The 27,077-nt window shown below is 41.7% G+C and overlaps 1 protein-coding gene across 4 annotated transcripts in view; it reads right to left on the bottom strand.

The window, feature by feature from the left end:
• The window catches only part of STAB2 (stabilin 2), a 403,506-nt gene that overhangs the window by 309,182 nt on the left and 67,247 nt on the right, over positions 1-27,077 (bottom strand). For all 4 annotated transcript variants that reach the window (XR_004540109.1, XM_033951740.1, XM_033951739.1 and 1 more), the window contains exons 3-7: positions 26,335-26,450; positions 8,511-8,596; positions 6,857-6,926; positions 6,055-6,150; positions 2,797-2,916 (exon numbers count right to left, since the gene is read on the bottom strand). Coding sequence is in view for 3 of the 4 variants with exons in the window: in XM_033951740.1 (XP_033807631.1) it covers positions 2,797-2,916; positions 6,055-6,150; positions 6,857-6,926; positions 8,511-8,596; positions 26,335-26,450 (488 nt within the window). In the remaining variant the exon portion in view is untranslated. The remainder of the gene's footprint in view (positions 1-2,796; positions 2,917-6,054; positions 6,151-6,856; positions 6,927-8,510; positions 8,597-26,334; positions 26,451-27,077) is intronic.

Here is a 27,077-nt window from a genome sequence, read left to right as displayed (position 1 = left end):
GGTTCAGTGTCAATTGATAAAGACACAGTGAATTTTGAGCACATGGGCCTTAAATTTTCTTAGCATGCAACTCCAAATATGGCATTTCCTTAGTATAGTACAAGCCAAATAACTCCAAATAGTATGTCCAGAGACCCAGTGTTTCAGTGAACTATATTAATATATGGTCTCTATATCTTATATATATCTTAGAGATCATATATTAATATATTTCCTTAGTATGGCATTAGTATGGCCTTAGTATGGCATTATATTTAGTATGACGGAGTAAAGTTCTAATAAGGGATGATAAGCCTTGAAAAAACCTTGTTCGGATGAAACATGTTGGCTCCTATATCCCTCAATGGAAGATCACATTAAAAGCTAAGTACTTTTAAGAATAAAATATCGCCCTAAGGGGTGTTATAAAAATAGTATAAAAATAACACAAAATAAAAAATAAAGTTTGTTGCTCCAGTGAAGGCAGAGTACATAAAGCCTAGGGCAGTGAAAATCTTTGAGCCCAGGTGGTACTTCTGAGGAGCTGGCGATTTGCTGTTGGATGTGAGGAGTTTGTGATATGTGCTAAGTTCCTGTACACATCCTGGTGAGATGGCCATAAGAGGGGCATGGAAAGGTCAGAGTTGTTCCCAGAAATTAGATACTGTATTGTAGAATAGAGTTATTTATACACCCAATTGCCATTAGTAGTGCACCAGCATTTACACCAGATTTCAACAGACCGCACCCAAAATTAGTGTGAGATCCATGACTGCACCCAAAGTTAGTGCAAGATCCACACTAAACTAGTATTCTGTAAATGAAACACTGCATAGAGCACCCTTTGTAGTACACTGGTATAGTGCGGTTCTTCCTGGCACCTAACTTTGGGCACCATTTATAGAATTTCCTCTGTAATGCAAACATTGTTGATGCCAGTTTGTTTATTTATTTATATTACGTATTATCTTAACATTCTAAGCGGAGAACAATATACATTCATAATTAAAAACATTAAAGAAAACCCAACAACAATATACAAACATGACAAAATACATATATCATAAAACTTTCCTTCTGTTATCATTATGGTAATAGTTAATGCATAGTAGTTACCATGCATTAACGGCCATTTGCCATTCCATGTTATGCAGTTAAAACAGGAATTAGTGCGTGCTGTGTATCGATTCACCATATTAACTATTAACAGAGTCGTACACCAACAGCATGTACCAATTCCCACATTAACTGCTTAATACTCTTTTAAGGCCCCTTATTTGTGTGTTTCACTAGTGGCCAGATCGGGAGCCCTTTCCAGCAGGGCACCTAGCATCATCTACACCCCTCCCCTATTCCAGCAGGGGAGAGAACTACAGGAGGAGCAGCGCTGACGGTGCTCGGCACCAATTGCCAGTTTCACTAGTGGCCAGATCGGGAACCCTTTCTATCAGGGCACCTAGCATCATCTACACCCCTCCCCTGTTCCAGTAGGGGAGAGAACTACAGGAGGAGCAGCGCTGACAGTGCTCGGCACCAACTGCCAGTTTCACTAGTGGCCAGATCGGGAGCCCGTTCCAGCAGGGCACCCGACACCATCTTCACTCCTCCCCCATTCCAGCAGGGGAGAGCCGACAGAGGAGAGCTGCAGTCCGACGCTCAGACCAACGGTCGGTTCGGCAGCGGTGGAGATTACCTTGCCAGAGATGTCGCCTGTTCTTGGAGGAAACTCGGGACCCAGATGATAGCCATCGGAACTGGGGTTGACGGCAGTTAAAGAATAGAATGGGAATGGTGGTTGAAATAAATTGGGGTGGAGATGGAGGTGGGTATGGAGAGGGATAGGAATATGATGTATTCCGGAAAGGCATTTAAGATCTGGTGTTAAATGATCATAATAATTACAAGTCAAAGATCTTGATGCTTTTTTGGAGTGTGTTTCTGTTTCTCTCTATGCTTATTTTTATCTCTATTTTGTTTACTTTAATTATTATTTTAATTCTATCTTTAAATTAATTATTCATTACTTGTTGGAATATTCCATTTCTATCTCTATCTCTACCTCTGTCTTTTTATTTTTATTTTTCATACTGTTTCTTCAGGTACTTTAGTTAGATTGTGAGCCTTTGGGACAGTTAGGGAATTTCCAAGTACCTATCTTATTTATTTAGTTTTTATTTATTGTATCTTTAATGCATCATTTTTGTAAACCGCTTAGAAACCTCACGGTTATTAGCGGTATATAAGAATTAAATTAAATAAAATATATATATATTTAAATAATTTATATTTCGCATATCCTACAATTCTATGCGGATTACAAATTTTCAAGTATTCAAGCGTTTTTCTCTAAGTGTTCCAGTGGGCTCCCACTCTATCCAATATACGTGGGGCAATGGGGATTAAGTGACTTGCCCAGGGTCACAAGGAGCAGTGTTGGATTTGAACCCACAACCTCAGGGTGCTAAGGTTGTAGCTCTAACTATGGCACCACACACTCCCACATATTGTCTTCATTTATTTGTAAAGCTGGTTTTAAAAATTGTTTGGACAAGTTTCTGGAGAAAAAGTCCATAGTCTGCTATTGAGACAGACATGGAGGACACTGAATCGGTAGCGTGGAATGTTTGGGTTTTTGCCAGGTACTAGTTACCTGGATTGGATTGGCCACCATGAAGATGGGCTACTGGGCCAGATGGACCACTAATCTGACCCAGTAAGGCTATTCTTATGTTCTTAAGAATAAAATGGAATATGAAACAAATGGGCCCCTGAAAATAGAACCTTCCAAAGAACATTGCAGGACAGAAAATTTCTTACGTTTACACTGTTTTCCATCCCCTTCGTAGTTGGGCATACAAGCACACTCCAGTACTCCTCCAGTGGAACTTGTGCACCTGGTGTTCTCTGGACACTGGAGCTTTGTACATTCAGGGAGAGCTAAGGATAAAAAGAATATTAATTTTATGTATTTAATTGGTTACATTTGATATACTACCATTAAAATTAATAAAATTAAAGGGGTCAATATTCATCTGGTGGCAGTTAGCATTTTGCCTACTGCTGCTAGTGTTATTCCTGGATATATTTTTTTTTAATGTTTATTAGAAATTTTTGTTTTAGATAATAACAACAAGCATAATCACATTACAAGGTACTACAAAACATCACAAGTGACATAACAAAGCCAGTCACTGTCTGCAAATACCACAAAGGAAGCAGCAGATAACATCATTCCAGAGAGAGATAGGTGAACCCCCCACTGTTAACACACTTGAAAACCAACACAATACTGTTATATATATATATATTTAAAAAACCCAAAAAAATCAAATTTTGTCTTGGAGAATGAGATGTACAGTGTCAGCATCTATGAGACAAACTTTGTTATTTTTATTACATAGAGTGTTTTGGACCCCTGTTCGTTTACAAAAATTAAACAGTTCTAAGTCCAATAGATGCTGGCACTATAATCTGGAACCTGGGACACTTGATCATCTACTTTATTATTGTCCCTATATTAAGAAATTTTGGAATTCAATTTGGTCTCAAGTAAATGCATTAATGGAAAATCATGTGGCACTCTCTTACGATACAGTGTTATTTGGCATGATGATGAGGAAAAAAAGTCAAATATCAGAAAACAACAAGCTTTTATTAGTTATGACAGGGGTTGCCATCTAACACATAACCAATAATTGGAAGAATCACAGTAACCTTAGTTATACGTAAGAACATAAGAAGTTGCCTCCGCTGAGGCAGACCAGAGGTCCATCTCACCCAGCGGTCCGCTCTCGCGGCGGCCCATCAGGCCCACTGTCTGAACAGTGGTCTCTGACTAATTTTACAAATTACCTCTAATCCTATCCCTCTAACCTTAGCTCTACTCTTATCTGTACCCCTCAATTCCTTTGTCCTCCAGGTACCTGTCCAGACCCTCCTTGAAGCCCTGTAGCATGCTTCTGCCTATCACATCCTCCGGTAGCGCGTTCCATGTATCCACCACCCTCTGGGTGAAAAAGAACTTCCTGGCATTTGTTCTAAACCTTTCCCCTCTCAATTTCTCTGAGTGCCCCCTTGTACTTGTGGTTCCCCATAATTTGAAAAATCTGTCCCTGTCCACTTTTTCTATGCCCTTCATTTTGGTGGAATACATTATGTCATATATTTAAAATGGAACGAGCAATAGCAATACAAAGAGGGACATATACTAAATTTATAAAAATATGGGGGCCATTGACAAAATATTGTAGTGAATAGTCATCATTTCTTCTCTTCTTCTTTTCTTTTTCTTCTTTTGGCACACCAAAGGGGGGAGGGTGTTGGGTACAATTTTACATAATATGTTATAATATATTCTATAATATGTGTATATTCTGATTGAAAATATGATGAAGGTTGGGAGGTGGGGGAGGGGGGGTAAACGTATCACTAGATTTTTATGTAGTAGATATCAAAGTGCTATTGTGTAATAACTTGTTGAAATATATTATTTTGTGCACTTATTGTCAAATTTGAAAATGAATAAAGAAGGAAAAAAAAAAAATACCAATCCCTACCCACCTCAGCATATTCCTGGATATTTAATGCCAGACCATGTTTAGGCTTCAACAATGAATATCCAGTTTATACATAGCCTGCAAACATATAGCTGGTTAATTCAACACTTAACCGGCCATGGACCACCACATAAAGATAGGACTGTGTTTTATGTAGTCCCATTTATGTGGTTACCCTGGCTGGTTTAATGCTGAATGCTGAGTGCTGACTCTACCCCCCAAAATACCTGACTTTCACTTAGGCGCTAACCGCTAATTTTCATTGGCAATTGGTCGTGTGCTGCTGAAAATTAATGGATAACCACGAACAAGTGATTTAACTAGTCAGCAACTGTTTTTGTCTCATTAAATCATTTTGAGTATTGATCAGAAAGTGGTTTATAATAATATTATAAAAGAATTGATTGTAAAAGTAAATTGATAAACAACAAGACACAAAAAAGAGGAAAAATTAATTCACAACAATAATTGTCTAGGATGACAATGAATAAACTAGAGATGCAGAAGGAAAAGGATACTGAATACTGCACATCAGCATTTTCCTTCAGTTGCCCATACGTGGACAAGATGTAATCAGGGAGGGGAGGGGAGGGTAACTTTATAAAGCTTTGTCTATACATAAAACCTTTTTTACTCACAAAAAGAATTTTTATAAAAAATTGTGTCACCGCATATGGATGTATGAAATAGGGTGAGGAGGTTGAAGGTTTATTGAAGGACAGTTTGCTCTTTTATATCTGTTCATTTTTTATCATGTATTTCAAAACTCTCTACCCTAACCCAGCTTCTGCTATTCAGTGTCTTCCAGAAGTCTCCAAAAAAATCTGCTTTTGAAGGTTCAAGTCAGAATCAGTTATTTTGAAGAGTTATGATTTAAAATGTCCTGATTTAAAGTATGCATCCAAACTAGTAGGCTCTGGATAAATAATGTTTTATATATCTCAAGGAAGCCTCAGCCCCACCACTCCTCCGCTGTATAATCTCACAACCGCGGGAAGCATTACGTGGTGCCTCATCATTGGCCGTCCCCGATAATGTGCTTTCTCACAGACTAAAATTGGAGTCGGATGACAACGGCAGCCTCGGGAGACCCTTGATACAGCTCTTTGAGCGAAACATGTCGGGTCTGACTCCCAGGTTTGGCTGACCACGAAGCAAATTAAAAGCTAGTTCAAAGCTAAGTACTAAGCACTTTATATTTATATATTTTAATATTGGATATTTATTGAAAATCATTAAGTATTACAAACAATAAGAACTATTCCAAGCACATTATCGGGGACGGCCAATGATGAGGCACCATGTAATGCTTCCCGCGGTTGTGAGATTATACAGCGGAGGAGTGGTGGGGCTGAGGCTTCCTTGAGATATATAAAACATTATTTATCCAGAGCCTACTAGTTTGGATGCTATAACATATTTGGGCTGGATATAAGAGTTTTTTCAACATATTGCCAGAATTTGTGATGCTGATTTAAAGTATGAGCATAGTAGCCTCCGATTTAAGGATGGTACTTACGCTGATCACAGTGACGCCCAGCGTATCCTGACAAACAAGTGCAGGTCCCATCTCCATTTATTCCATTGTTGCATAGACCATGGACACAACTGCAAACTAGAGGAAGAAAACAAAATATGTTTGCATTGCATTTGCTTCTAGGTTAAACATTTCAATGCATTTTACTTTTAAGTTTGTTGGTTTTGCCTTATATTATTCTACCTTTGTTTGACTCTCTCCCCCCCCCCCCTTCCCAAACAACATAACTATCAGCACTGTTTCTTCTAAGCCAGAGGTGTCAAAAGTCCCTCCTCGAGGGCCGCAATCCAGTCAGGTTTTCAGGATTTCCCCAATGAATATGCATGAGATCTATTCAAATTATCAGATTCCAAATGTATACTTTGTCACTTTGATGGGGGTAGAGGTCAGAAAGCTCAAGAACAGAGTGGAGTCCTAGTACTTCTTGTCAGATGTCTCGGTCTATAGAACATGGAAGTATTAGGGAAAGGTAGTACTATTATCTCAGTAAAGAGTCTTGCAAATCATAAGACATATCTGAAGAAAGAGTGCACATGGAATATCATGTTTGGATACCTTTTATGTTCATTTAGTAATAGGTGGGGAGGGTGTGGGAGCTGCCCTATAGGCCCAAAAGTTAATAGAATGGAGAGAGTAAAAGGCTGAAGGTTCACCTGAGGTGCCTAATTCCCATGCACCGGTCCTGCCACTCTATCATATACATTAGAAAGGCGGGTTTATTTGTTTAGAATTTTTTTGAAGCTTGAAGAAAAGCTAATGTTTCAAAAATAATCCCAAGAATTACCTGAATTGCAGTTAGCACCAAACAAATTATCTTCAGAACATGTTTCACAGGCTGTCCCACCAAATCCTTCCTATACAACATATAATGAGTAATCCATTTAATACATCATCACCAAATTTTCAGAGTTGCAGTTTCAATAAAGTTAATGAAATTATATTTACTTTCTGTTTTGAAACATGACCAACTAAGGATTATTTTACCCTCGCAAAGGGTGCATAGGGAGAGAATGACCAGTAGGAAAAAGGAGGTTTTGATGCCCCTGTATAAGACTCTGGTGAGACCTCATTGCGTACAATTCTGGAGACTGCACTTTCAAAAAGATATAAACAGGATGGAGTTGGTCCAAAGCAGGGATGTCAAACTCAATCACATTAAAGGGCCGAAATCTAAAACACAGGCTAAGTCACGGGCCAGACCCCACCCCCATAATAGTATTAATTGTAACATTTTTTCCATTCATTTTTCATCTTCTGGCCAGTTCCCGCCTCCTCACTGCCGCAGTGTGCACAAAGCCATGGGCAGCGGCTAATATGCGCATCCTTTGCCTGAACTGGAAGCCTTCTCTCTGACATTGCAATGTCAGAGGGAATGGTTTCAGATGAGGTGCGGGATGCGTGAGGAGCTGCTATCTGTGGCTTTGTGCACACAGTGCGGAAATGAGGAGGAGGGAGCCAGCCAGAAGATAAAACACCGAGGGGTGGCAATGAAAACACCGCATTACACCATGAGCCGCATAAAATGGCCAGGCAGGCAACCTGTGGTCCGGAGGAAGGCTACTAAAATGGACTGCAGGACGTACAGAGGCATCTCGTGGAAAATTTGCCAATTTGCACACGCTAAATAAATATATTGTATTTTTGTGGAAGAGGGTGTGCTTGGGGGTGGAAAGTGGGTATGATAGTGCTACTCAGTAAGTGTTCTTCATCATAAAGCATATGGGGACAAAGATCTCAATATGTATACAATGGAGAAAATGCGGGAGAGGAGCAATATGATAGAGATGTTTAAATACCTACATGACATAAATGCGCATGAGGTGAGTCTTTCATTTGAAAGGAAGCTTTGGAATGTGAAGGCATAGGATGAAGTTAAAAGGTGATAGGCTCAGGAGTAATCTAAGGAAATACTTTTTTTACAGAAAGGGTGGTAGATGCATGGAACAGTCTCCCAGTACAGATGGTAGAGACGAAGAGTTGTGTTTGAATTCAAGAAAGGTTGGTTCAGGCACATAGGATCTCTTAGGGAGAGGAGAAGATAGTGGATATTACAGATGGGTAGACTGGATGGGCCATTTGGCCTTTATCTGCCGTTATGTTTCTTTGTTCGATGGTTTATAGCAGCTGCAGGGCATGTTCCAAATACTGTATCTACTGTTGTAAAAAGGGGTTAGCTTCAATTGATGTGTTTTCAAAAACTCAAAAATGTTAGTTTACCTTCTTTCAAAAGAGAGTCCACTACTATTGGCAAAGGAGAACCACAATTTTGGGTGTTTTTTCCCCTCATTTTTGGGTTTTAAAGACATAAATGACATGGGAGATGTCATTGATATTTACCATGTTGTCACAACCCTTCCCTAATTACAACCTTGGCTGCTTGCCATCTTGTTTGGACCCTTTAAAAATACTAGAACAGAACCCATTTTGTTCTGCCATACCTGACAAGTGCAGGTCCCATTGCCTTGTATACCATCTGAGCAAGATCCTCTCTTTTTACATGGAGATTTGGCTCCTCCAGGACATTCTATGAAATAACAACCAAAATTAAATTGTGATTATAATCATGATTTGCTGGAAATCTTTCATATGCAATTTAGAAAGGAAAAAAGATCTATATTAAAAATATCCTAAAATAAATCTATGATTTCTGTAAGACACAAAGGCCCTGATTCTATAAACAGTGCCTAGTTGATAGGTGCTGTTTGGCACAGTTATCAGTCATGCCTAGTGGCACCTAAGCAGTCTTAGGGGCCGGTAAGCATTAAATCCTTGGGTGCACTACTATTTTTGGCAGTAACGTCATTGGCAAGTTGTTACCATTTTTAGCGCGGGGTAGCTCATCACTTTCATTTATTTTATTTTATTATTATTGGTTTTATTGATATTGTTTTTAATCAAAATTCTTTTTGTAACTTTTTAGTCATCTGTTAGAAGACTATTACAAAATGTGTATGCTAAGATTTTGGCTGAAGTCTTATATATTTTATACTTTTTGTAATGTTTATTTGATTTGACAGTCCTTATAGAAGTATTCATTGAGATACATGTTATGATGTATTATCTGTGAGAAGTAGGATTGGTTTTAATCTTAATAATTTTTTTGTCTTGTCCATTTATTATGCATTTTTGTTATGTACTTCATGTAAGAAGCAGTTTTGGTTTTTAGTCTTGTAATGCACCTTATTTTTCTTAGATCATTGGTTTTATTACTATGATTTTAATTTATGTTTTATGTATATATACTTTGGTTTTATTAGACTCTTGACAAAGGCTATTTTAGCCAAAACACTGTCAATGCCGAGTCTACATTTGCTGTCATCAATAAAGCCTGCTTTGATTGAGCTGGACTTTGGCTGCAGATATCTCTGCCTTATGACTCTTTGGTTTACACTGCCATTAAGGCCAGGGTTTTCTTGGCCTAAATAAGTGTTCCTAAGTTAGGCACCTACTGGCACCTAACTGAATCCATGCCCAAACTCTGCTCTGAATCCTCTGCCAATCTAGGTGTCTAACTGTAGGCATCTTTTATAGAATCAGGGCCATAGTTAGATTGTGAGCCCGTCAGGACAGATAGGGAAAATGCTTAGAGTACATACTTGATAAAAAAAATATTGTACATCATCCTGAACTTCTCCAAGTTAGGGCATATATCAAATGCCAATAAACAAACGTATTACATACTTCAGTAGGCCATGTAGTTTTGTTATTATCTAATGTGTGCTTACCGCAGATTAAAATGACAATATAGCAATACACTCCCAGGTGTCCCACAGTGGTTGCAGGATTGGCGAACACTACCCATACCGCTAAAAAAATATATTTTTAATGCAGGGGCATGTTTGGAGGCAGAGAATATGTATGCCCTGCACTAATTAGTTAGCACAGGTAAATCACTGATTACTGACCGATGAGCAATAGCACGGGGTTAGTGTGGGAGCTCTTATGTACTGTATATTCTTTATTGGCCCTTATATCTTTAATCAGAGTTTCAGGACTGAACAGTAGTATTTTTTTTCATGAAGTGAAGGAGCACTTGAGTGAAAGAGTGAGAGACACTGACAGAATGAGTTACTGTCCATGAACTATGGCCTCAAAGGCATGCAAAGAACCTCCCTTCTAGCTCCTACATCTGTAGACCTCAGAGACACCCCCTCCCCCCGGCAACCAGCTACACTTGAATACAGGTTACAACGAGTACAGTATGTTTCTGCATAAATCCTTATCAGACTAACTTTTGAACTCATTTGCCGTGTACTTTCTATTTCCAAGTTCACTCAGCTGCTGTTGCTCAATAGGTACAAAAATTCAAAAGCAGGAAAAGCATACGTTATTTGCAACATTTGCTGACCTCGGAGAAGCTTCCTTTGCACAGCTATCATCTTTGTCTCTTGTTTACATATGGCTCTTGAATTACAAAAAGTGATTTGTAAGCAGTCCAATAAATTTATCACATGCTGTGTAGACTAAATCAACAATTCCTATGCTGAGGCCACCAAGTACTTAGGAAATGGTGCCTCTGCATTTCTCTTTTAAGAAAGTTTCTCAAAGAAATAAATTATCCTTCTGTCTTTTACCCAGCTTAGGAAGGCTGAATCAGTTCAGAGAGATAGTTCTGTGTCAGCTTATAGCTAATTCAAACCCCTCTTACAGAAACCGATCTGAAGTTTATGATAATATTAAGGGGTGTACAAGATTTTTTTCATTTTATTTATTTTCTATTTCTATTGTACACTATGGGGTAAATTTTCAAATGTTGGCTGAAATTTAGGCGCTGGGTTGATTTCTAAAACAGCAGTTCAAATTATCAAACTCTTATTATGATTTTCAAAGGTCTCTGTGGTCTGTCTGTCTAATCAGTAGCTACAAAATAGAGAAATACACGGGAACATATTTTTCCCGTCCCCACCCCATTCCTGCAAGCTCCATCCTCATCTGCAAAAGCCTCAAACGCTTTAAAATCATACCTGTTCAAGGCTTTTGCGGTTAAGGCAGAGCTTACAGGAATGGGGTAGGGACAGGGACAAAACTCAAGGGGACAGGACGGGGAAATTGAGTTCCTGCGGGGGATAGGGACAAATTTGTCCCCGTGTCATTCTACTACAAAAGTTTGTGCATTTTTATCATCCAAAAAGGGCTCTTAGATCTCTAAATGACATCAGATTACCTGCCTGCCAGGAGTGTCGCTTGAAAAAGACTTTTAATTCAATTTTCCTGGGAAGGGGTGCAGAACTTTGGAATTCTCTGCCTTTGGAGGTCAGATTGATGTCAGACTATTTGCATTTTTGTAAAATAGTGAAAACCTGGCTATTTAAGAAATATTGGGGTCCTTTTACTATAGCTGCAGCAAAGTGGCTTTAGCATGCTCCTTATGCAGGCCACTTGTGCCATACCCAGAATTGGATTGATTTTCCTATTTTCAAAATTAATGGCCACTCATTAATTGTGCAACTAGCACATAGTCATTAAAAATTATTACTGTGTGAGCCCTTATTACCACCCATTTTGTAGGTGGTAAGAGCCCAAGCACTAACCCCATGCTAATCAACATATGGCAGAGCCCCACATACTTACTGAGAAGCACTATTATGCCCATTCTCCACCCCCAAACGTGCACTCTTCCACAAAAATACAAGATATTTATTTAGTGTGGGCAAATTGTCAAATTTTCCACGAGATGCTTCAGCGCATCCTGTAGTAGGCTTCTCTAGCTCTCAGCAAGTATACATTGGTGCTTATCGAGCTTAGTAAAAGGAAGCCAGTATGAAATGTGAACTGATTTATGGAATTAGACCTTACTATATTTTAATGTATACTGTATATTTGGTGGGATTCGGGCTACATTATGTCTGAAAGCATAAGCTTGACTGTAAATTAGAAGGTTTTATTGTTTAATTATTTGGTCTTTCTACCAGTGGCGTACCAAGGGGGAGAGTGGGGGAGAGGCAGTCCGCACTGGGTGCAGCCTTAGGGGGGGTGCACAGCCGGCCAGGTCTGGAAAATGGTCGATCATCAAGGCAAAGTGAGTCGATCGCGGAGCCCTGCGCTAAAAACTGTGGTTTAGTAAAAAGGAGGGGGTATATTTGTCTATTTTTGTATTGTTGTTACTGAGGTGACAGTGCATAGAGTCATCTGCCATGACCTCTTTGAAAAAACCCCAGAATAGGAATGATAATTAACATTTTCTCAGCATACAGTGTGCTTTGTGTTTTTTTAAAATTTTATTGTTGGTAGACCATTTTGACTTGGTCATTTTAAAAGTTGCTCGCAAGCCCAAAAAGTGTGGGCACTCCCTGAGCTAGACGTTGAAGCTGCGTCAGAGACAACCTTTATAGCAGTCATATGGAACTACAACGCTCCGGCTGCTGTAAGAAGGCAGTTTAGACATCGCCGGCCACAGGGCAGGGAGGTTTGTCGGACCGGGCCTGTTGTCCGGGGGGGGGAGCACGGAAGGGGGCTTTGCAGAGAGAGAAGAGGTCAGATGGTGGAAGTGGGGAGATGGGAGAGCAAATGCTGAATGGAAGTGGAGAAAGAGAACACATACTGAATGGAAGGAGGGATAAAGAAAAAGGACATATGCTGGATGGGGGAAGAAGATAGAGTTAGTGAGATAGTGGAGGGGTGAAGGAAAGGGGTGGCATGCTGTGGGTAGACATAGTGAAAAGAGGGAAACTGAGGACTCCATAGTAAGAAATAATTTAATTTAAATGGAGGCAGAAAATAAAGAAGGAAGACCAGAGAAGAGAGAGAGGAGAGAGAGATGCCAGAGAACGGGGAAGGAGACAGAGATATCAGATCTGAGCGGAGGAAATGAGAAGAGAGAGATGCTAAAAACCACAGGGGGGAGGGAAAGAGAGATGAAAGGAGAAAGATGCCAGACCATGAGGGAACGGAGGGAAGATGATGGATGCTAGACCAAAGGAGGGGGAGGGGGTCTAGAGGAGAGATGGAAGGGGGAGGCATACAGTTTCTGGAAGGGGCATAGAAGGAGAGAAGATGCCATATAGGGAGGGGCAGAGAGATGGCAGACATTGGATGGAAGGAAGACAGTAACAAGAAGATGAGGAAAGCAGAAACCAGAGAAGACAAAGGTAGACCAAAAATGTTCTATTTATTTATTGCTTTAGGAGACATATGTCACTGTTTCTGTGGTATTGCATTTTATGTAGAGTCCAGCTTCTTGCTGGTTCAATTTAACCTTTGTCTATGTATTTCTATTTTATCCCCCCTTTTACAAAACTGTGGAGCGTTTTTTAGCACCAGTTGTGGTAGTAGCAGCTCTGATGCTCAGAATTCTATGAGCGTCAGAGCTGTTACCACCGTGACTAAAATCCACACTACAGTTTTGGAAAAGGGGAAGGGGTTAGTTTGTGATGACATATTCCATACTAGGCAAAGGTGTTTTCTGTGTTCTGTGTGTTTTCGAAAGACATGGTTTTCTGTTAGGATTGATGGTGTAGGATTGATCTGTACTGGTCTGGCTTGTTTAGTTTTACAATGAGTGTATTGATGTACTGCTCACTGCAATATGTAAGATGCTGCCTTTTCCTAGGTACTCATGTGTGGCGTGTGGCTTGTTACTAAAAATCATGTTTTTCATACAGATGGGGGTGGGGGTGCCAAAAAATGATGGGTCCCGGGTGTCACATATGCTAGGTACGCCACTGCTTTCTACTAAAGTTATGCTGTAAGTTTTATGTTGAATTGTACTTGCTGTTCACCACCTTGGGTCAATCTCTTCAAAAAGGTGGTTAATAAATCCCAACAAATACAATAGTTATCAGGTCAGTACTGTGATACTTTATGTTTATTATTTTGATTGTATGTTAGTGTTTTTTTTGTATAATATTTATTGTTCACCACCTAGAACTTGATGGTTAAGCAGATTATAAATGCCAAAATAAAATATAATATAATAAATGCTCAGGCCTAACTGTAGGCAGTTCAGCACATAAATGATAGGATTCTAGAACCCACACGTGTAATACCTGATATGCCCACTGACTTGCTCATGTCCCTCCATCGCCCCCTTGAAGATGTAGGCTCTGCAATTTGAGCATACAACTTATAGAATAGCAACAAAGGACAGCTATGTGCTTAACTAATTAGTATCAATTAGTGCCGATTAAGGCTAATTATATCCAACAATTGGCTCATAACTCAAATTAGGTTATGTATGCAACTGATCTTATTCTATAGCTTGCACATATAAATGTGCACTCTAATCGGAAATTTGAGTGTGCATGTTTATAGAATTAGGGCAACTCATAAAGTGAAGCTTACTAGTGCCTATGCAAAGATTATTCTATAAAAGAAAGTATAGGCAACACTGTGGTCTGAACATGAAAATACTGTGAAATTCAGTACAAATTGACATTCTTGTGTTTATTGCAAAACAATACATCATGAACTGGTGAAACTCAAAATGAAAATATAGGGTCATAGGAGCTGAAGATAACATGTGCTATTACTTCAACATCTTGTGTAAATCAGACAAGCAAGTTGCAGTTGTCTAATTGAGATGTGATGAGAGTATGGGCACACTACTCAGATTCTTGTCCACACTCTCGTAACCTCAAGTTTGATTACTGCAATCTACTTCTGACTGGTGTCCCGCAGTGCCGCCTCTCCGCCCTGCAATCTGTGCAAAACTCTGCTACACGACTCTTCTACCAATCTCGCTACACTCATGTCATCCCTCTTCTTAAATCACTTCACTGGCTCTCTATCTGCCTTTGCATACAGTTCAAGCTCCTATTTCTGACCTAAGTGCGTTCATTCTGCTGCCCCTCAATATCTCTCCTCTCTCCTTATACACCTCCCAGAGAACTCCATTCCTCTGATAAGCTGCTCTTCGCTGTATCCTTCTCCTCTACTGCCAATTCCAGACTTCGTTCCTTTCATCTAGTTGTCCCCTATGCCTAGAATAAATTACCTGAGTTTGTCTGCCAAGCCCCTTCCCTTGTTTAAAAGCAGACTGAAAACCCACATTTTTGTTATAGCCTTCAATCCATAACCCTACTCCCCACTGCCCTCCAACCCAGCCAGCAGATTAACCGTTCCCCTTAACTGTATCCATGACATCCTGTTAGTCCCTGATCGAAAGAGCTTACAATCTAAACAGATAAGACAGTCTTCTTTGTGACTCTGTACAGCACTATGTACATCTGGTAGCACTATAGAAATAATTAATAGTAGTAGTAGTAGAAGGAGAGTCAAAGATGACCCTGAGAGGGGAGAGTGTTGTCCACAGAAATAGAGAATGGGGGAAGGTGGGTTTAGGTGCTCGATCTTAGCCATATTCAGTTTTAGGTGGCGGTGAGAAATCCAGGTGGCAAAGGTGGAGAGGTAGATTTGGGAATCATCAGCATAGAGATGATATTGAAAGCCATGGGAGGAGATCAGTATACTGAAGGAAAGGAGAGGGCCCAAGACAGAGCCTTGAGGTACTCTGATTGACAGTGGAGGAGGATCCATCATTGCATACACTGAAAGTGCAATGGGAGAGATAGGAAGAAAACCAGGAGATAACAGAACCCTAGAATCCCATCGATAGGGCCCGGTGGCAGAAGGGAGTGGACATCCCTCCTACCGATTTTTGTACTGAAGGTACAGGGGGATGTGGGGAGATGTCGGAGGGTGTAGTGTGGGGGCTCTCTGTAGAGGGGGCTGGGGGATCAGTGCTTGTGAGGGAGGGGGAATCCCCATCAGCTGAGCTGGCAGGAATCCCCGAAACTGGCTCAGCTGATGGGGATTCCCCTGCCGCAATCTGTTAATGGCAAGCTGTTCTGATGGGGTAGGACAATTGGGTACCACATCCAAACAGATTGCTTTTATGCGTTTTTCATGCAGACATCTTTATATTTAGGAATGTCAAAAAAAGATAGATGTACTAAGGGTTAAAATGTCTAGATTGTTTATTTTAAAAAAAATAGTTAGATGTGTGGTAGTTTTGAGAATGGAAATTTTTACTACTGAATTTCTAGATGTCTTTCTCAAAATGATCAAACTCTGACGTCCTATTGAAAATGCCCCTCCATGTGGTTACATTCAAGTACTCAAGCCAATTGTTGCTGTAGTTAGGGGCCATCGACTCATGCTCAAGTTCTAGTGACTTGATGAATTACAGATCTAAAAAGAAATTGGTTTTGTGTTAGTCCAGAAAGGTCCTCCATCATCATCCATATGGTACTCAATTCAATTAAGAAGCCAAATTTTAAGCTTCACATTTTTATCTTTTTGGGATTGTTATTAAAGTCAGAGTTGCAAGCACAATTGCCCCTTCCGGAGGGGATGAAACAGAATATGGAGTTAACTTCCAGCTGACTGCTGTACTGGATATGGCCTAGCATTGAATATCCTGGCTTGGTTGAAGCCACGGCTTATCAGTGCCTTAAAAACTGCTGATCACTGCTGGATGAATATTATCCCCAAAATACATAAAGTAGAAGGGCCACAAATGAGAGCAGGAGCCCAAAATCAAGCCACCTTATTAAAAAAAATTAAGCAGGAAAATCTAGGTAGAATGGATATACTAGGGACCTAATATGGTTCGTGTTTCGGTAACATATACCTTCCTCAGGAGTCCTCAGGAAAATAAAAACACATAGATTGTATAACATAATTTAATATTAAAGCTAAAGTACATGTAATATGCTTCCCCTTTTACAAAACCGCAATAGAGGTTTTTAGCGCAGGCCAGCGCGTTGAATGCTCTGCGCTGCTCCTGACATTCAGAGTTCCTATGAGCATTGGGAGCAGCGCAGAGCATTCAGTGCTCTGGTCTGTGTTAAAAACTACTATCATGGTTTTGTATAAGGTGTGTGTGTGGGGGGGGGGGATAATGAGGTGAAATATTAATGTATGTGCAAATAAACAGTGTGTTGTGTGAAAAGGCATGAATCATGCTGATAAAAGTGAATAGTATGGTAACCAAATATTTAAGCTGTGAATTGTAAATCTAAAACTACAATAGGGGTATAAGTTGAGTTGCTAATCAGAATTAAATGGTATGGTGGATGTGTTAGTCCACTCTTCAAAGTAATATGTAGAAATAAAACAAAAACATACAGGAAAAAAAATATTACCTTTTATATTGGACTAACTTAATGTAGTTTATGATTAGCTTTCGAAGGTAACCTCTTCTTCCTCAGATCAGAGGAGTAGCCTATTATTAGTGCAGTGGACTGGGGACAAACTGTGTTCCCGTGTCATTCTCTCTTGAGACTAGCCTTAAAGCAGGCTGTTCCAACTACTGTAGATGGAATAGGATCTATAAAATGCTAATATCAATATGCAAAACGTTAATGCATCTTAGACAACTGGCAACTGAATTCAATTATTAAAAACAACTAGAAGTTGATTTTATTGTGAGGTAAAAAACTTACCATATATATGACAATTTGAAGCCAAGAATTAGACCAACTAAACCATGATGAACAGAGAATATAAAAATAGGAGTAAGAAGGTGTAACATACCATATATCCTGTGCTGCATCACATTATATCTAAAAGCAGATATCTAACAATGGATATTATCCTCTACATAGATATTTTAAAAGAATGTCCACACTACCATGGCTGAAGTATGCCTTTTGAAAATTGTGAGCCCATTATTCAAAAAAGCTGAGCTCCTAAATTTAAGCTCTTACAATATGTGCCCTATTTTCCAACCAAACTTAGGAGTCTAAGTTTTCAGCTGAAAATTCATCTTAACTATGGAGATGTGGAGTGGCATTTTCAAAACGAAGTCTAACCCCTTCTTCTACAAAGCTGCGCGGCAACAGCCCTGAAGCCCTTAAAATCTCTATGGGCTTCGGGGCTTTGTAGAAGAGGGGGTAAGTCCCCCCCCCCAAAAAAAAAGCCATCCTGTCCATAATGTCCAAAAACTCATCCATCTCACAGCAATTATCAAACAGGAAAACTGTCTAGATTTCCTGTTCGATTATGGCTGTGAGATGCATATTTTTGCACTGAAAATGTCCAAAATGAATAACCATTTGCCAAAGTGAAAAACTCAGCTTTTGAATGACAAAAAGTCAGGGACATGAATGTCTGTCTGTCTGTCTGTCATCATTTTCAAAAATATGACTACAGAGCAGAGCAGTAGCCTAGTGGTTGGTGCAATGGACTGTAAACCAAGGGACACAGGTTGAAACCCCACTATAACTTTATTTTTTGTTGTTGTTAATGTAATGTCTCCAGCACCTATTGAACCTGAATGTACACTATACTAACAGCCTTCAGGCTTGCAATATTTTTCATTTTCTGGAAGGCTCAGAATTATATTAAAAAAGTAGAAGTAGGACTTGAACTTGGGTCACTTAGTTCTCAGTGCACTAAACTAATAATAGGCTACTCATCTGACCTTTGTTAAGAAGGGTCATAATACCTGCAGCTGACATACAGCCTAATTTTCCTTTCCAGTTTCACTAATAGGGAAGAAAGAAGGGGATAGCAACCACTGTGGGATTAAGGAGGGTTTAGGCCTTAATTCCTTTAGTGCTCAGCTGCTCATTCAGAGCACCTTTTTCTAACTTGGACGTGATTGCACCAGGTCTAGATAAAAATGAACATCTTTTTAGTCATGGACATTTCTTCCTGTTCAAAAAACCACTGTTGGATGTCCTAGTGCTTTTAGACTTGACAGAGAATAATTTTATAAATGGACACCTACTTAGGTGCTATTTAAGGTGTCAATGGGGGTCTTTTACTACAAATTAGCACGTTATCTGCAGCAAAGCCCATAGGATTAAAATGGGTCCTGTGGCATATAACATGCCCCAATCTTTAGTAAAAGACCTCCTATACATCTTTTAAAAATATTAACATAAGTGGCTGAAATCAGCACACCGACAAATCCAGGCAGGACAATTGTGCCCCAACAAATGCGCCCTGACAATTGCACGCACGGACAAGTGGATATCTGGAAGGCCCTGATTTGCTCAGACTCCCTTAGGAGGGGCCTGAGGAGCCTAAGCAAATCAGGGCCTTCCAAATGTCCGTGTATGTAAAGGGTTCCCATAATAATAATCTAAAACTTACCCTAACACTAGATACCAAGTGAATATTTAAAGTGTAGTGGGGAGGGGGGGGGAGTCCCCCCTCAAAAAAGAGGGTTACTTTGTAACCCTCAAAAAGACATGCACCTCCCATTCAGTGCACGCATCTGTCATGCATGCAATTGTCGGGGCACATTTGTCGTGCGCGTATTTGATGGGTTACCCTGAATTCATATCTACCTTGCAGGTGTGGATGCTGAAACCTAAGGTAAGTCTCAAAAATCACACCTACCTTGCAGGTGCAGAAACTTACACCTGCTCTCAAGCAGCTGTAAATGTTCATCCTTGGACTGTGTAAGTATGTGCATAGATTAGTGTATTATATAATCTATACATGCATTTGGAAACTTTACTCACCTTCTGGACAAACTCTGTCCCTGTACAGGCTTACAGGCAAAGTACACATAATTTTGTCATTGGTTTTATGCCAGCCAGTGTTTCTGAAGGGCTTATTTATGCATTCAAATCAGTGTTTTATTTGCAAAACATGGTTTCTGAAATTACCCTTATAATTTATAAAATATGTGCTTGTATGGATGAGGCTTCACACAGGACTCAGATTGGGATGAGACGTCACTAAATGGAAGGCCTCTAACCCTTTTATTGAGTATCTTAACTCCCCTATTTACTTATCTAATGATTTGCAAGGTTACAGTCTCAACATGCATTTACAGCACTGATTACACCAAGGTAACTCCCTTGTTTACATACATTCAGGACTGATCCCGAGCAGGTGTAAATGTCAGTGCTGTCAATCTAGGTGCTATTTCTGCAGAATTTGTGTTACTTTTTTTTTTTTTTTTCTTTAAATAAAGACAAATAGATGCTAATCTTGTCTTTATAAACTTAGTAATAAAAGGTGCCTTCCTTCCCCATTAACCTGGGAAACCTATAATAAATTATCCTGGTAAAGGTATCAATAAAATAGGAACACGTGAATAAGATTTTCTGAGGGATAGCTTGTACCTGATATGCTAAGCATATGTTCCCCAGATTCAGCAGTGATTTACAAGAGGTGAAAAGTGACATCTGTCCTATCATAATGTATCCTATCTCTGACGGAAGTGTCAGTGATATGATGGGTTTACTCTATCACCGTTGGCTGCTGGAAGCAAAGCATATTGCTAGTCAGCTATTTTTTTTTCAGTCACAGGAAGGAATTGTTTTCCTCTAGTGTTTGAACAGATTATGATAAGGACTATCCTTAGTTTTCTATTAAGTGACAGCAGAAATAATGATGAAGCCTTGATTCTCACAAGTTGCTCCTTTTCTGGTCATAAAGTATATTAGAAAGGAGTCTTCCATTGTCACCATAGTGTCCTTTCATAAAGAATTCATAGAATTAACTACAGTTAAGAGGTTCTTTATACATTCAAGGATGTCAGGTAGCTTAATGAAGTCAATAGACCACTATTAATTAACTAATCAGAACTAAGAGCTTGATGAACTACTTTAGGAATCATGAAGCTTCTTGATTAATTTTGCAATTTGGCATTAATGACCTAGGAAGATGCCCATTGTTATAAAATAATGAAGGGCCCCTTGGGATTCATACAAAAAATAAAACAGCATGTTGAAATCAACTATACAGTACAGATGACATTCTGTAGTTTCCTGTACCCCTGGATATGTTTGTATTTTGGCATGTACTGAATAGTGTAAACTAGGACCTCTAAGTCATTGCTTCTCTACTTTGTCTTGGAGGCAGACCTAGACATTAGAGTTTCAGGATTATGACAGCCGTCCTAAAGGTTTTCCCTAGAGTGGGATAGAACATTTTAAATAAACTTGTAAACTTGGATTATGCACACGACCTACTGTATGCAAACCCGTAATATAGGGTTCTTCTTATTGTAATCCATTCTGAATCTGAATTGAAAAATAGCAGAATATAAGACTACTGATTAGATTAGATTAGTAAAAAGGCTGCTAGATATATAAGTAAATTAGACCTTGCATAGCAATCAATGCTGGTATTCAGTACACCGTCTTGGGTGAATCTTAGGAAACCAGATGGAGACTACGTGGAAAAGGATTCGGAAAAAGCCCAACTGTTAAATGAATACTTCTGCTCAGTCTTCACCCGAGAAGCGGCGGGGCTTGGCCCTCAGCTACAGACAAGGGTTGACTCAGTTGACCCGTTTAGTAACTTTGAGTTTACGCCCAGCAGTGTCTACGGTGAGCTGTCAAAGCTCAAGGTTAACAAGGCAATGGGGCCTGACAACCTACACCCCAGGGTGCTTAGGAAGTTGAGTGATGTCTTGGCGGAACCACTGTCTGCGCTCTTCAACCTCTCCCTTAGTACAGGCAGCGTTCCGTTGGACTGGAGGACGGCTAACGTCATTCCACTCCATAAGAAAGGCTCAAAGATGGAGTCAGCAAACTACAGACTAGTGAGTCTAACATCGATAGTGAGCAAACTAATGGAAACTCTAATCAAACGCCAATTGGATAAGATCCTGGATGAGGAGAATCTACGGGATCCCCGTCAACATGGATTTACTAAGGGGAGATCATGCCAATCCAACCTGACCAGCTTCTTTGACTGGGTGATGGGGAAGCTGGATGTTGGGGAGTCCCTGGACATCGTGTACCTGGACTTTAGCAAAGCATTCAATAGTGTACCACACCGCAGATTGCTGAGCAAGATGAGTTCTATAGGATTAGGTGACACATTGACGAAATGGGTTGGGAACTGGCTTGGAGGTAGGCTTCAAGGGGTAGTGGTGAACGGCACCCCCTCCGAAATGACGGAGGTGATCAGTGGAGTGCCACAGGGCTCAGTCTTGGGCCCGATCCTATTCAACATCTTTATAAGAGATTTGGCAGAAGGGCTTTGAGGTAAAATAACATTATTCGCCGATGACGCCAAACTAAGTAATATAGTGGACAAATGCACAATGGACGGAGGTTCAATGCCCGACAACATGATGCACGACCTACTCCTACTGGAGCGATGTTCTAGGACCTGGCAAATCAGCTTCAATGCCAAAAAATGCAAAGTTTTGCACCTGGGCAGCCAAAATCCATGCAATACTTATAACCTAAATGGCGAGATCCTAACAAGAACGGTAGCAGAACGAGACTTAGGGGTGATCGTCAGTGAGGACATGAAGGCTGCCAATCAAGTGGAGCAAGCTACATCCAAGGCAAGACAAATCATAGGTTGCATATGCAGGGGTTTCATCAGCCGTAAGCCGTAAGTCATTATGCCATTGTATAGATCCATGGTAAGGCCCCACCTGGAATACTGTGTGCAGATTTTGGAGGCCGCATTATCGCAAGGATGTGCTGAGACTGGAGTCGGTTCAGAGAATGGCCACCCGGATGGTCTCGGGACTCAAGGATCTCCCGTACGAAGAACGGCTAGACAAATTACATCTATACTCGCTCGAGGAGCGCAGAGAGAGGGGGGACATGATCGAGACGTTCAAGTATCTCACGGGCCGCATTGAGGCGGAGGAAGATATCTTCTTTTTCAAGGGTCCCACGGCAACAAGAGGGCATCCGTGGAAAATCAGGGGCGGGAAACTACGAGGTGACACCAGGAAATTCTTTTTCACTGAAAGGGTGATTGATCGCTGGAATAGTCTTCCACTGCAGGTGATTGAGGCCAGCAACGTGCCTGATTTTAAGGCCAAATGAGATCGACACATGGGATCTATTCACAGGGCAAAGGTAGGGGAGGGTCATTAGGGTGGGCAGACTGGATGGGCCGTGGCCCTTATCTGCCGTCTATTTCTATGTTTCTATGTAATCTCTTTATAAAGGCGGTTAATAAATCCCAATAAATAAATATATAGACAGACTGTGTTATACAAGGGATATCTTCTTTAAAGCTTCTCCATTTTGAAATGCCACTACTTACTATTCTGTCATTTTTGTGTCTTTAGAAACCAAATATTTCAGACCAGTGGCGTACCTAGCATATGTGACACCCGGGGCCCATCATTTTTTGACACCCCCCCCATCTGTATGAAAAACATGATTTTTAGTAACAATCCACACATCACACATGAGTACCTAGGAAAAGGCAGCATCTTACATACTGCAATGAGCAGTACAACATCAATACACCCGTTGTAAAACTAAACAAGCCAGACTAGTACAGATCAATCCTGCAGTCAATCCTAACAGAAAACCATGTCTTTCGAACACACAGAACACAGAAAACACTTTCGCCTAATATGGAATGTCATCACAAACTAACCCCTCCCCCTTTTACAAAACTGTTGTGTGGATTTTAGCCACGGTGGTAACAGCTCTGATGCTCATAGAATTCTGAGCATCAGAGCTTCTACCACCACAACTGGTGCTAAAAAATGCTCCATAGTTTTGTAAAAGGGGGGAAAAAATAGAAATACCATATTTTCACGCATATAACGCGCACATTATACGCGTTTTTACCTACCGCGCATACCCCTCGCGCGTTATACGCGTGAGCGCGGTATACAAAATTTTTTTTACATAGTTCCTACCCCGTCCGATGCCCGATTCATCCCCCCCAGCAGGACCGCTCGCACCCCCACCCTGAACGACCGCTCGCACGCGCTCCCACCCACACCCGCATCCACGATCGGAGCAAGAGGGAGCCCAAGTCCTCTTGCCCGGCCGACTCCCCAACTCCCCGACAATATCGGGCCAGGAGGGAGCCCAAACCCTCCTGGCCACGGTGACCCCCTACCCCCACCCCGCACTACATTACGGGCAGGAGGGATCCCAGGCCCTCCTGCCCTCGACGCAAACCCCCCTCCCTCCAACGACCGCCCCCCCGAAGAACCTCCGACCGCCCCCCCAGCCGACCCGCGACCCCCCTGGCCGACCCCCACGACACCCCCACCCCCCTTCCCCGTACCTTTGGTAGTTGGCCGGACAGACGGGAGCCAAACCCGCCTGTCCGGCAGGCAGCCAACGACGGAATGAGGCCGGATTGGCCCATCCGTCCCAAAGCTCCGCCTACTGGTGGGGCCTAAGGTGCGTGGGCCAATCAGAATAGGCCCTGGAGCCTTAGGTCCCACCTGGGGGCGCGGCCTGAGGCACATGGGCCCAACCCGACGGAAAGTCAGGGTGGGTGAACGGAGTGTCGGGACAGCGCACGGAGAGGCGGGGCAGTGCACAGAAAGTCAGGGAGGGTGAACGGAGAGTCGGGACAGCGCACAGAGAGTCGGGGCAGTGCACGGAAAGTCAGGGAGGGTGAACGGAGAGTCGGGACAGCGCACGGAGAGGCGGGGCAGTGCACGGAAAGTCAGGGAGGGTGAACGGATAGTCGGGACAGCGCACGGAGAGTCGGGGAGGGCGAAAGGAGAGTCGGGGTGGCCAGAGGAGAGTAGGGCGGGCGAAAGGACAATCGGGCTGCATGCGCGGTATACCCGTGAGCGCGGTATACAAAAGTTTTTGTACATAAAATCGTGGTTTCTGTGCGCTATACCCGTGTGCGCGTTTTACACGGGTGCGCGTTATCTGCGTGAAAATACGGTACATAGACAAAGGTTAAATTGAACCAGCAAGAAGCTGGACTCTGCATACAATGCAACACCACAGAAACAGTGACACATGTCTCCTAAAGCATTAAATAAATATAATTTTTTTTTTCTACCTTTGTCATCTCTGGTTTCTGCTTTCCTCATCTTCTTGTTACTCTCTTCCTTCCATCCACTGTCTGCCATCTCTCTGCCCCTATATGGCATCTTCTCTTCTTCTATGCCCCTTCCAGAAACTGTATGCCTCCCCCTTCTATCTCTCCTTTCACCCCCATTGGTCTGGCATCTCTCTCCTCTCCTTCCCTCTCCCACACCTCTCCTCTGCAATCCCTTTCCCTTTTTTCCCTCATTTTCCTTTTCAATTTATTTTCTGTATCTGTCTTGATTACGTTCTTACTACCCTATCATCAATTTCCTTTTTTACTGTCTACTTACAGCTCACAGCCTCCAGTATTTCCCTAACTCAATCTTTTCTCCCCCTCATCATGTGCCTTCCTTTTATTTATCACCTCCTTCCATCATGTACCCTCTTTCTCTACCCCTTCCATCTAGTACCTTCTCCTCTCTCTGTCCACTTCCATCATCTGCTCTCCTCTTTTTCTCCTCCCATTTCCTTCCTGCATTTGCTCCCTTATATCTCCCATCCGCACATCCATTCAGCATAGGCTTCTCTCTACCCTCCCCACTACCATTCAAAGTCTGCCCTTTCTCTCTCCATCCACCCCTCTTCAATCAGCATCTGCCCCCTTTCTTTTCCTCCAATCCAATTCCATCCAGTATCCTTCCCCCTAATGTCTCTCTCCCCTTTCCCTGTACATCAATTCCATCAGCACCACCCTTTCATACCATCCTGCCTCCTTTCTCTCCCTCCACCACTCTTCCATTCCAGCAGTACTGCTCTTTTCCCGTGATGACTGTAGCTGCCGGCTGCCGGTCCACCCCACTCCGATGTGCTTGCTCTGGAGCAGAGTCGGGAGCAGAGTCGGCAGCCGCGTGCTGGAAGGTCCCGCCATGATTCGTCTGCCAGTTTTGCTCCGGAATAAGTAAGTTACGTCGGAATGGGTGGACCTGGCAGACGCAGGGAGTTGCGGCGAGGTCCCGCAAAGACTACGTCTGCCGGGTCCACCCCCTCCGACGTAACTTACTTATTCCGGAGCAAAGCCAGCAGATGAGTCATTGGGGGACCTTCCTGCACCTCAGCGCAGCTGCCGACTCTGCTCCAGAGCAAGTACGTCAGAGGGGGGTCCACCGGCAGCCGCGCTGAGGTGCAGGTCCTGTTGCACAGTAGGGCAGGACGACCCGGACATGGCCAGCTGTGCACCCCCCCTAAGGTGTGCACCCGGGGCGGACCGCCCTCCCCTTGGTATGCCACTGTTTCAGACAATAAGTGAGAGAATTCAGTCAGGAAACTTTTGGGATCTGCCAGATTATCTGTTCTTTTTCCTATGTTTTATTGTAATTCCTTTCTCTCCTATACATTTTATTATTGCAAACTGCACTAAAAGGCAGTAAATCAAGCACTTAAGCTAAAATTTGAACGTGGATAATGGAACTTAAATACATTGGCCCAACAGGTAAACACTTCTTGGATGGAACTAATTTATTCAGAGCAGAAGACCTCAGTTAACAGAGGGATCACAATCTCAAACAGCAAATGGTGGTAGAATAAGAGAAGCTCTAATATTGGATTTGCACATTCACAATATGTTGAAAAGTGCACTTACCTAGGCAATCTAGTCCCCAATGAGCAGGGCAGCAGCGAGGCAGAGTATATTTCTTTATACAGACATGGCGACATCCAGGAAGGGAGAAGGATTGTGTCTTGGTCTCTATGTAATATCTTGCAAAAAGATGTTTTAATAAATACAGTTATGTTTGTTGAGTTAAAAGCCATTCATCCTAGTGTAATATTTCAAATATCAATAGAATCATAAGCCTGTATTAACTTGTCAGTGGAAACAGGGCCAGATTTAAATTTTTGAAATCTGGGTGGGGTGGGGAAGAGGTTTCACTCTAGTAGGATACCCCCCAAATGCCTTTAGCTGGACTCAGGCTCAAATCAAGATTCTCTCCTCTTACTTTTTCTTGTTCTAGAGAGCAGCAGGCACCAGCCCTGATGTACCAATGCCAAAAAGAAAGTTCATGAGCTAACAGGCCCTGAAACACAGTAGTCCAGATAGACACCAACTTTTCAAGATGATCAGGGGTGTTCAACACAGCAAAAATGATTTCTCCCTTGACACCAGACAGGAACTTGCTCAATACTGAGGATGCTTAGCAATTATTGAAGCTCCAGAGCAAGCACCTATCCTTGCATGTGCTTCCATGGTAACAGAAAGCCCATTCAGAAGAGTAGGACGGTTACTATATTGCAAAGGATTAGACCATGCATTAGGCCCAAATTAAGGCATGGCAGTAGGGTAGCGCTCCGACACGTATGAAAATATGGTGCCTCAGGCATCTGCCT

This window comes from Geotrypetes seraphini, chromosome 7, assembly GCF_902459505.1.
Source record: "Geotrypetes seraphini chromosome 7, aGeoSer1.1, whole genome shotgun sequence".
NCBI classification, from domain to species: Eukaryota; Metazoa; Chordata; class Amphibia; order Gymnophiona; family Dermophiidae; genus Geotrypetes; species Geotrypetes seraphini.
Note: the sequence above shows the minus strand (reverse complement) of the source record. Positions and strands in the feature narration are given on the sequence as shown.